The 12,123-nt window shown below is 44.0% G+C and overlaps 1 protein-coding gene across 1 annotated transcript in view; it reads left to right on the forward strand.

Moving 5' to 3' along the window:
- Nucleotides 1-12,123, forward strand: part of RIC3 (RIC3 acetylcholine receptor chaperone) — a 190,325-nt gene that overhangs the window by 67,104 nt on the left and 111,098 nt on the right. Inside the window, exon 2 of the mRNA XM_078681006.1 lies at nt 5,210-5,424. Coding sequence (XP_078537132.1) covers nt 5,210-5,424 — 215 coding nt within the window. The remainder of the gene's footprint in view (nt 1-5,209; nt 5,425-12,123) is intronic.

Genomic DNA, 12,123 nt, shown 5'->3' on the forward strand with positions numbered 1-12,123 from the left:
CCCCAGCAGGTTTTTCCACATCAATTGAGCAGAAGGGACCCTGCGGCTGCGACAATAGGTCTCCGCAGGATTCCCTTCATTTTGTTTTGCTCTGTCCCTATTTTTCTATGCCCAGGCGCAGTTTTCTTGTAAATATTTTAAAAAATGCCCATCAGGAACATGCCAGGGATGCACTAGTCTTTTTGCAAAAAGCTTCCGATCCCCTAACCCTGTGTTGTATCATGAATTTTATTAAGGTTGCGGTCCGATTAAGGATGACCAGGGGTTAGGTATGAAAGACTTGGACTCTTTATTGTATGCTTATGGATTTGTATATCGATATCCTTTTAGCCATGCTAGCTTTGTATAAGGATCTTGACTAATGTTTAATAACTTTTATTATTGTATATATGTTTGTGCTTTTATGGTGTTTTTTAATCACCGAATAAAGATTCTTAAGTAAGTAAGACATTTGAAATTACATCATTATTGACATCAAATGACATAATTGATGGCATTACTGATTACCTTACTCATGATATTATCCAGAGGTTGTAAAGTGCCCAACCCTCCATGCAGGACCAATGTAAGGCTTTTGATGTTTTGTTCAGGAGTTGCTTGCAGGACCTGGCCCCTGGGACTTCTGTTGTGCGCTTAGGGGACTGCCTGCAGGACTTCAGTAGGTGTCTAGCTCCTACAGTTCACAGCCTTTTGCCGTTCGCATTAGGAGTAACCTTTAGGAACTTACCTCTGCTTTCTGTCTCTGCTTTCAGCCTGGGCAGGGGCTTGGGGCAGTGGTTGGCCTCTGGCCAGGTCCTGCTCCCAATCACTTGTAGTCAGCCTACTGCTGCAGCACATGGCCATTGGTCATGTACAGAGGTGGTTGCCCAGAGGCCCTAGCCTCCGACCTTCGGCTGCTCTCACTGAGATTTGCCTGCACATCCCCCACAGATCACCAACCACACAGTGCACAGCCTTCTACCATAAGCAGTGGGAGTAGTCTGTTCCCAACCACCCACAGGAAGTCCATCCCCTGCAGCGCACAGCATTTGTCAGACCCTGAACAAACACTGTGGAGGGGCCAACCCGAGCAGCATGCAGCCTTCTACCAAGCACAGAGGAGTTTGACTGCCAGGCCTGACTTGATCTCCAGCCGTGCACCCTACCCTCTGTGGGGGTTGGGCACAAGGACTGGCTTCAAGTAAGTGCCTCCACCCAGTCTCTTGTGGAAAGTCATCTCAGAAGTACATGACCTTCGGCTGCGTGTGGCAGGGGCTGCTGTAGGGCCTGGCCTCCATTAAGACCCTGCCACCAGCCAGCTGATCGCTTGACGGATTTACATTGAACTAAGCAAAGGCACTTCCTTGAGTATTGTTCTACTTTCATTCCAAGGTTGGTGCAATTCCAATCATCCATTGTTTCGTATTGAGGAGCAGATTAATCCTATGGGATGGGAATCATATCTTATGAGTTAAAATGGGATCCTCTCTTTATTTTGGCCCCATCTGATGGATCTAGAGTAGACTAATATTGCCTTGAATAATCCAAAGTGGATGTATCTTTTTGTTTATACTTTTGTGCAGAACCATCAAACAAAACAGAAAATGCCTTTTGAATTGAGTGTTGGACCTAACCAGAGCTACATTTGTACTTAGGATCTATCACTGCCTTTGTAAATATAAAAAAACACACACTCCTGATCAAGGTTTCAATCCTGGTTCCGGTGCACTGGAAATCATCAAATGTTCATAGTAATGTTTTTTCAAACAATCATATAGTTGTGCAACATTAAGAAACAGGTACAATAATTATTTTGTTTATGCAAAATCATCACACATTTAGTCTCAAAAAGATAGGAGATAAAAGGTCAGCAAACTGTATACCCGATAATATCTGTGCACAATGTTATGTAGGTAGATGTCATGACCAGCGTATCAGGCATCACTAGGCTGAGTCCATTTATACCAAATCGAATTAAATAAACTGTGTCCCTCCACATGCGCACATCTGTCCATGTCTCCTTTCCATTCACCCACAGTGGGGGTAGGCGAAGGCGAGGTGTCACATTTTGCAATCAAGTAGGCCAGGCATAGCAACAGGCGACCGCCGCTATTCTCCTGCAAGCCATCCATGATCACCAAATGGGCTGCCCCCGGTACTAGTGGAGAAGTGTGGCTCAATGGTTATAGCGGCAGACCCTGATGCAGAGGTCTAGCCCGGGACCAGGGTTCAATTCCCGCCTCAGCGGGTCCTGGGCTCAACTTCCTCGAACCTGATAATTCTCGCCTCGGTGCCTATTCTAATCATGGGTCCCACTCTGCAACTCTGGGCAATAGCTTGCTTAATCTCCACAACGGCCCCAACAACGCTAGGATGCCTGGCTTCACCTTGGGGGTGCCCAGGAGTGGGCACTTCACAGGGAAAAGTCAGGAAGGGTTCCTCAGCGGTATTCGTACAAGCGCCGAGATGCCTCATGGTGATTTGTGCGCTATACAAGTACCACTACATTACATGTAGCCCTGTAGGCTTCCAAGTTATGTGTGTATTCTAGCCCAGTATGTTACTATGATTGACAACTCCAAATAGTATGTATGAGTGTGCCCTCAGAACTATGGCATAGTCGACAAGCAGCCGAAAAGGGCTCTGCCCATCTGCCACAGCCTGGAGGGATGATGATAAACATGATGCAAGTAATAAAATTGAATGAATCTGAGTCTGGCTGAAAGGGCCATTACTTGCAGGGCCATTGTTGTCTCAGTACAATCATTGTCATCCAGAAGTCACAAGTCCTTCGCCCACTTTTTCCTGAGGTACAGGAAAGGATTGGGAGAATCGGAGCTAAGAATATGTGAATATGTGATATTATTACAACAAGGAGGGGTTGCTGGACTGTTCCTATACGTGACTAAGGGAAAAGTTATCTGGCGTGACCAAAGGTGTAAGTGTAACACCCTAGGGCATCCATTTTGTTGGATGGAATTGCCTCACACACCCAGAAGGGTGTCATGCTTCATCATCGGCGGTTGCTCCTCGTCGGGGAGGCGGTGCAATCCCCGACGGGCTCACCTCAAAGAGGGGCTCTTTGGCGGAGATCTTTTTCCAACAGCCTTATGGTGAGGTGTGGGTGTGTGGGCAGGGTGGTATGTGATAGTGAATAAGGGTATTAAAATGAAGCTAAGGGTACCGGAATGAACTTTATTCTGGGGGTCCCCTGGCTGCAAATAAAAACAGGATGCTAGCTCACTAGGAGTCAACGGGTAAGGTCAGGTGAACCTAGGTGAGACTAGTGGTGCAGGCGGTCCTATATGTGATATTCCCTTCTCCCCATATTGCTCCATTGCGATCTTTGCCTTTAGCGAGTGAAATTCCAACATCGCTTGGAGCAACATTTTACGACTGTTGAGGGCATGCCTAAGCTTCAAATATAAAAAAAAATAGAAGTTAGCTCCAACTCAAATCTACATTTCCAAGGATGTTCATTTCGACCGACCGAGTTCTTAGCTGGGAATTTCAATGATGTCCCTCTGTAGAGCCCATCCAGCGCAGCATGGAGAACTGGGCCAAACTGGGCCAAGCTACCACTTAATATTTTGGTTTGTGAAGCTTTGTTTGAAATGATGATCCTCCCTCACGGTCTCTTTGTCATTCAGAACTACCCCTAACCATTCCCCCGGCACTTCTTCCTCTCATTGCAATACAACCTCACCTGCTTCTTATGGGCGGCTGGCACCCCACATATGTCACTATCTAAGTGCCCACAGGCCACATTTGACAGCGGACTGGGTATTCCTAATCTCTAACTTTACTACTGGGCATTACAACTCATTCTCCAAAATGATTGGCTCTTTTGTGATAGGAATGGCAAAACTCTGCACGTAGTGTGCCAGTTACTGTAACCGTATGATCTGTACTCTGTCATTAATGGTGCACACGTTCCCCATGCACTTCCTAAAATTGGAAGAATTTCCCTGAAGAGTTGTAAAGCGTTGATTAAACATATCAGATGGCAGGATAGAGTGACTGTAGAGACCCCCCATGGAATGGTACACTCCTTAAACAGGTGGCCAGTCTATCTGGATTTCAAGCCTGGGACCTTATCAGCATATCAAAAGGTGGTGTTGTCTAGGCAACCGACCACATAAAATATTTTGAACAACTTTCAGTTGACTTTGCATTCTACAAAAGTTAATTTCAAGATATTGGCATTTTGTGGAGGGACTCCCACAAGTGGCATATATGTCGTTTACCCTCACTTGACCGCGAGACCAGACGACTCGCCATAGACCTGAACAATGTGGAATATTCTTGGGATGGAAAACAGGACCGTCCAGTGAAATCCCCATACCCCTGCGTCTCGCCTGATCCATTGTGGAAGCATCTCAATAACTAGAACAAACAGGAGTGGCGAAAGCAGGCACTCTTGATTTGTGCTTTGGCCAATCTTAAAAGGGTCAGGAAGAGCACCGTTTACCCGTGCTTGGGCCCATGAGAAAGTGTATAATACGTTAACAAACCCTAGGAAGCGTCAGTTAAATCCCATTCTTTCAAGCACTGTGAGCACAATGGGTCTGTGCACTTTATTAAATGCCTTCCAGAAGTTGATTGAGAACAGGGTGGCATCCCCGTCAACCTATGCATTTGTGTTAAGGCCACTTGCAACCTACAGAAGCAATGTTTAGTCATTCTACCGTCCATAAAGCCATTTTGATCAGTGCAGATCCGGGTGTGAACCTTCTCTGCTCGTCCGTTTGAAAGGATTTTAGCAAGGAGTTTAGTTCTGGTGTTCAATTCTAGGGGGCATCTGGGCTATGTATAACTTTTCACATTGTCTCACAACGGTGTGTACAGTCTCACATTGTTTTACGTTTTTAGAGAAAGGGAATACATTGTTCTCAAGTTTCCAAGGTCCATGTGTGAGCTTTGTAACCAGTCCAAGTTTTTGATTTGCATTGTGGGACTTGTGAGCAAGCTTTTTATTGAAAAAAATAGGACTACCAGTCCCATATTAAAAGCTAAAACCCAGAGTATATGTGCCCTCTATTCAATTACCTGGGATACTTGAGTGCTCTGGGAATACAGTTTTATAATCTGCATTGTTTGGATATTCACTATTTATAGGGTTATTGGTTACTCTTTTCTAACTACCCATTTCTGAAAAGACAAAAAAATGAAAGGGTGTAATATATTTTCTGGTTCTGTAAACAATTGTGTGTGTTTTATTACTTTACAGGCAGCCCTGGACGTTTTCCTCCAACAATGCATCCAAAACTCTCAGATGCCAGGTCTCCTAGCTCTCAGTTTCCAAGATCACATCTCACAGAAGCTGTGTCCAAGGCAAAAGGTGGCACTGGAGTTGGGGGTGCCACAAGACAGAACCTTCTTGGACAGATTATCCCAGTTTATGGGTTTGGGATCCTTCTGTACATTTTATACATTCTTTTTAAGGTAAGAATGAGGATAACCATGTGTTTACTGCAGCTCAGAGTCTCTATGTGTACTGTTTGTGAGTTGCTGATGAAAAAAGTCTTATAATGGGAATGCTTGCAAGTGGCATTGTCTATAGTTTAGCCTGTCCCTTTCACTGGTCTTGGAAGGAAGGTCTCTAGGCGTCACCTGAATTGGTGACAAACATCACTGTGTGCTGACGAGGGAAGAGTTGTGGATTCTGGCCGGGGAGACAAAAATGTTCCTTCATTATACTTCGGCTGGTCTTGCCGGAGCAGAGCGGGATAGGGTAGGCAAGGACGCAATTGCAGGGGTATGCTCACAATCTTTAATTTCCCAGGATTCCCTCCGGACAGCTGACACCATTCCCCAGGGTGCCAAACGACCACCTGCTGTGAGCTGACATACACAGCAGTCTCATCAACGTGAGTGAGTTCAGGTCGCTTAGTGTAGCTCTTTCAGTCATTTGATCCTTCAGATGAATACATTTTTCTGAATTGTGGCTCTGCATTTCTGACTTGGCAACTTTACACATAGGTGCCTCAATCCCAACCCTTTCTTCAGAATAAAGACTTTTAATACATTTTAAAGAGTTTGTTTGATGTCAGATGGCTCTGTCTTTGTATTTTTTGTATTTTAATAATTTCTAAGGTGCAACTATGCCACAGAAACAGCTTTAAAGCTCCGCATAGATTACTACCAAACATTATCCAGATACGTACATATATTGTGTTAGGTTAATTTTATTTGCAGAGCACACATACACCGAGAGGTTTCTTGGCACTAATGCAGAATAATATAGCAAAGGGGATTAAGAACCAGAGGCCAAATGCACAAAGCATTTTGTCCTTCACAAATGGCCTCATTCTCAGAATTGGGCCGTTTGTGACCAGAAAAATGCTTTTTCTAAATGCAAAATGTGATTTGGTAACTTGTTACCGAATGACAATCTGCTAATGCGATTTGGTATTTGGAAGGGTGGGCTTTGGGCGTCCCTTCCAAATACCCAATTGGTACGGTATGTATTACTGTTTTTCGACCGAATTCCAGATGCAAATAGTAATACTTTACCACCATTTTAAAAGTGGTGGTAGCCCATTTGCAACTGAAAAGGGGTACCCCTTTGAGAATGTTGAGAAAGTATTCTCAAAGAGCAAGCAGTGGTCCCGCGGACCACTGCCTACTCTTACAAAGTGAAACTTCAAAGTTTCCGTTTTTACTTTTTAAACACATCCTGCATTAAAAAAAATGTATTATTTAAAAGCAATCACTGACACGGTGGTCTGCTGACCTCAGCAGGCCACTATCCCTGTGTTCACTGCAATTCCTAATGGGTCACAAATTGTGACACACCTCATTAATTTTCATAATGTAGGTCGATTTGAGACCCACTAGGAATTGCTAATTCGAAGTTGCACGTTTTCTTACATAAGGAATTGCAATTTCCTAGTTGCATTTTGGTGAGTATCGCAATTTGGAGACCATAATTCCTACTTTTTGTAAATCTGGCCCAGATCGAGAAATCTAATGAGTGGATGTCTGTTTAAACATCCATGTTTAAGGCTTTTACTTAAATGCCTTGGGTTAGGTAGGGAGAGGAGACCATATGTATGATGCATTTTTGGCATCACAAATGGCCCGATTTGAAAAAACGGCCCATTTGCAACAGCAAAAATGCTTTTCCAAATGTAGAAATCGCAATTTGGAAGAGGCATGTTTAGGGCATCCCTGTCAAATAGTGGTTTCAAGTGTTATATATCAAGGAGTTACGACTGGAATGTGGTTTGGTCATATGTGTGAGAAATTGTGTTACTGATTGAGGGGGCTGAAGCCCTACTGAAGCAGCAACCACAATCCTTGTCAGGATGAGGCACACACAAACCTCAAATTAATATGTGCTAAACCCGCTGGTAGTTTGGCACAAAGTAGTCAGGTTTAACTAAGAGGCAATTTCTAAAGTATTTATACAATTCAAACAGTGATAAAATGAAAACGCAACCCAAGAAAAGTCCTACACCAATTTACGAAACTATAGCATAATGTTATAAATAAATCAAGACTAAAATTACAAAAAATGTATTGGTAGAACGGGAGGTATGTAGTTTTAAAGATTACATTGAAAATAGCACCAAGAAGCCCAAAGCGCCATTTGCGGCTATTTAGTTGTGTGAACCGAGAGAAAGTCACAAGTTTAGGCCAATCACAATGAAGCGCGAGTCATATACAAGTACCAGTTTCGTCCCCTTGAAAAGTTACCTTCTGAGTCCTGCTCAAACAGAGCTATTTTCTGAGGAGGGGGCCGCAAGGAGAAAGGAAGCATCACAGACAGTAGTCAGTGTAGCCTAAAGACCAGGCCTGGAATCACGAACTTCGTCACTGTACTGTGAAGATCCTGATGTCATCGCAAACGGTTGGCCTGGAGCATTGCGGTGACATTCCCTGTGAGCAGGCAGTGCTGTAGCACAAAGGGTCAGGTTCACGAAACTTGGTGTTGGCGGGCAGTGCGAATTTTAAGGCTTTGCTGCCAGAGGGCCTGTTTGTGGGCTTGAAGAGCCCAAAAACTTCAATTTGGCTCCACTGAGGCCAAACCAAGGGTCCAGGGTCTGAGGGGCAACACTTGGGGGTCAGTGGCTTGCTCCAGCTATATCTTTGTACTGGTTCAGGCAGTTGGGAGTCTGTTAAGTCCCTGTGGATCTAATCAGGAGTCCAGCAGACTAGCCCTTAGAGTCACTCTGAGAGTCCTGTGTTCAGGTGCAGGTAAAAGAGGAATTTTCATTACAGTTCCACAGACGCTAAACAAGGAATCTGGAATTTGCAGCTTATTAAATGTAATAAGGTAACTCCAGTGTAATCCTGTGAGAGGGATAGGCCTTGCCGTAGTGAACAACAAATGTCAGAGTTTTTCCAGGACATGTAAAACTTAAAAGTACTCGTCCAACATTTTAAATATACTGCACTCTTCCATCTGGGCTGTCCAGGGCTTACCCTTGTAGTATTAGCAAGCATTGGCATAGCCAATAGGTCTCGCCTTTGGGGCCTTATAAGTGTTTAGAGAGAGCTATTGGCTTTGTTAACGTTTTTAATATGTGTTGCAGAGCATTGTTAATGTTGTGCAGCATGTTTACAAGTTATAATTAAAAAAGTGTTATAACCATTTGTTTCTTTTTATATAACTAAGAAAACATTATATACAACTGAAGTATCCTAATAAAAACCAGAATTAACACCAAAAATGTGTTCTAGTTTTCTTTTTTATGCAAGGAAGGGGGCAGTGAGGGCCATTGTCCTCTCCTCCAAATCCATCGCTAATTACTTTTCTTCCAAGACCAGATTCTTTTGCTCTGCCTCCATAGCTAGTTTCTTTTTCTCTGTTTCAATTTTTAACTAGGCCGTCTGCAGCCTAAACTCCCTGTCTGCTAGCTCCTCTGGGGCCAAGGCTCGATAAGACACACTGCTTTCTTTTCTGGCAGGGAGCTCCAACTCAGGAGACACATCATCCTCCTCAGCTGACTCCTGCATCTCAGGACCCTCCACTTCATCCTCTGCATCTTGGTCATCATTGTGACTTGGCAACTGATGGACCTCCGCCCATGCCCTCATAGCCTTTTGATGGGCAGCCACCTCTCCTTGCAAAATTCCTTGTGCTCAGCCAGAGTGTAGCTCTTCAGATTGAGGATCTCAAAATCTATTCTTGCATGTGAAGCCACAGGCACAAACAGTCGTGTAAAGTATTGGTGAATTTGAGAAAAAAAAAAGCCAATCGGAGAATTTAAAACTCAAATTGTTATTCAGATTATTTATCTGGGCTTTTCAGTGTAACACAAAACGACTGTGTGGCACTGCACAAACACAAGTCATAATCCTCACCGCTGATCACCATTGTGAGATATTGAGCTACAGGTTGAGGGAGGTGCAATCCTACTCAAACAGCAACAACAATCCTTGTCACGGTGAGGCACAAGCAAACCCCAAATTAACCTGTACTTAATCCTCTGGTGGCTTGGTACTGAGCAGTCAGGCTTTTTACTTAGAGTCAATCTAAACAGTAATCAAGTGAAACCTCAACACAAGTAAAATCCCATACCAATTTAGAAAAAATAGAGCAAAGGTTTATAAATAAATCATGACCAAAATGACAACAATCCAATCAGTAGAAACAGAGATTTGCAATTTGAAAGATCTAAATGAAAATAGTGCCAGAAAGCCAAAAGCGCTATTCATGGCTATCTGGTGCTCTGAGACTGGGAGAGAGTCACAAGTTCAGGACAACTGCCACAAATTGCTGGTAGGATACATGGACCAGGTTGATCATGCTAAAAAGTTACCTTCTTAGTCCAGCGCAAGAGACCTGTTTGCAGTGGCAAGGGCCGCGAGGAGCTGGGAAGTGTTGCAGATGTCGTTGATGTAGCGCAAGGAGCAGGCTGGCAACATGGATGATCATCGTTGTGGCGCAAAGGTCCTGTTGTTGTGGCTAATGGTCAGGCCAGAGCTTCGCGGTGGTGCTCTTCATGTGCGGTAGATGCTGTGGCGCATAGGGTTTGGTTGACGGAAATTCCCATTGACGGGCATTGCGAGCGACAGGGTCCTGCCTACAGCAGGCTCATTTGCGGCAACGAAGAGCACAAAAACTTCAATTCCGCTCCACTGAGGCCACACCAGGGGTCCAGTCCCTGAGGGGCACTACTTGGGGGTCGGGGCATGCTCCAGCTGGATCCGGGTGCTGTTTCATGTGGTTAAGAGCCTGCAATGCCCATTGGCTCTGAACAGGAGGCAAGCATAGTAGCCCTTGGAGTCACTCAATGTGTCATGGGATCAGGTGCAGGGCCAATCCCTCTGACTCAGGCGGGAGGGTGCAGGAGAGCAATCCAGCAGAGCAGAAGTCCAGTAGACTCGCATTCCTTTCAGCAGCACTGCAGTCCTTTTTCCTGGCAGAGTCTCCACAGGTCCAGAAGTGAACTGAAGAGTTGGTGTCTGAGGTCCAATATTTATACCAGGTGACCTCTTTGAAATGGGAGAAGCTTCTAGAGGTTTGTAGTGCACAGATTTCCTGCCTCCCCTGTCCTGACTCCAGACAAGCTACAGGGGGCATGAGGCCCCTTGTGTGGAGGCCGGGCACAGCCTATTCATGTGTAATTAGGGTTGTGCCCATCTCCCCCTTCCATCCTGCTGGCGATGGCACATCCGGGCATACCTCATCTTTATAATGTGTGTGGTTGTCTAGAAGCAATGCACAAAGCCCAAATGTTAGCTACACCAAGCATGTGACCCAGAGGCAGGCTGCAGACACTAAATGGCTTAGGCAGGAAAATGCAGACTTTTTAAAAGCGGCATTTTCAAAACTGTAATTTAAAATATGACTTTACCAATAGAGATGCTTTTTCATTACAATTCCAAAGGCACCAAACATGAGCTGGTTATCTGTACCAATTTGAAAGTTACAGCTTATTTAATGTCATAAGGCAACTCAAAGATATCCTTAAGGAAAAGTAGGCCTTCCAGTATTGAACATCTAATTTAAGAAATTTTCACTACCAGTACATGTAAAACCTAAAAGTACATGTCCAACTTTTTAAATACCTTGCACCCTAGGGCCTAGCCTACGTGTGACTTGCATGTATTATAAAGGAAGGTTATGGTCTGGCAAAAGGCTTTGTTTTGCCAGGTCGAAATGGCAGTTTAAAACTCCACACACAGGCTGCAGTGGCAGGCCTGAGACATGTTGAAAGTACTACTGAAGTGGGTGTCAGTGCTGAAGGCCCAGTAGTAGCATTTAATTTATAAGCCCTGGGCACAGGTATGGCTCTTTACTTGGGACTTACAAGTTAATTAAATATGCCAATTGGGTAAAAGCCAATTTTTACCTTGTTTTAAGGAATGAGCACATGCACTTTAGCACTGGTTGGCAATGATAAAGAGCCCAGGTCAGCAAAAACCATATCATCTAAAAATAGTGGATGTGAAGGCAAAAAGTTTGGGGATAGGACCACCAAAAAGCTGACAGATCTAACAAATAGCTTTATGGTATTGATAGTCGGTTGGCTAGGATGTGTTGCTGTTCATCCTATTTCTTTTTTGCTTAATGATCTTGATTGGGTTAGCAAAAAAACAGTGTCACATTTTGTGGAAATGTATTTTATATCTGTACTGTGACAAAAGAGTCACTATTCTGTCCACCTTATATAAGTGCTCTGTTAATTCATTAGCTGTAATGCATATGTAATCGATGTACAATAACACCTCAGGATCTTCTTGAAGGAACATCATAATTCTTGCTTCAAAAAGCCCAGGGGTCTTCTTGTACCCCTGAGGCAATCTTGTCTGGGTATGCAGAATTTTGCCAAACAAGAAAGAGGTTAAATATTGTGCTTTTGCTTCTGTATTTTGACTAAGGAGCCTGTTCGAGATACCCAGTTTTGCTTTGTATTTCTTCCTAACTAACACTCCATGCATGCATGTATCTGCATTCTAATTTCTACAGTCCAGTACAATTCTATATGAGTTGTCTGCTTTCAACACATGGAAAAGGTCAGTGTCCAAGGTTGAGTGAGAAAGCTTCATTATAGCCTGGTATAGTAATAGATCTAGGAGGACCCTCACATCATGCCTTCGCTTCTGGCTTTAATTGATAGTGAGCCTGCATCTGTGGTACACTCCATAGGGGAAATCACATGTGGGACAGAGTCTTTATCTCACCCCACT

Source organism: Lissotriton helveticus, chromosome 3_1 (genome assembly GCF_964261635.1).
Source record: "Lissotriton helveticus chromosome 3_1, aLisHel1.1, whole genome shotgun sequence".
NCBI lineage: Eukaryota > Metazoa > Chordata > Amphibia > Caudata > Salamandridae > Lissotriton > Lissotriton helveticus.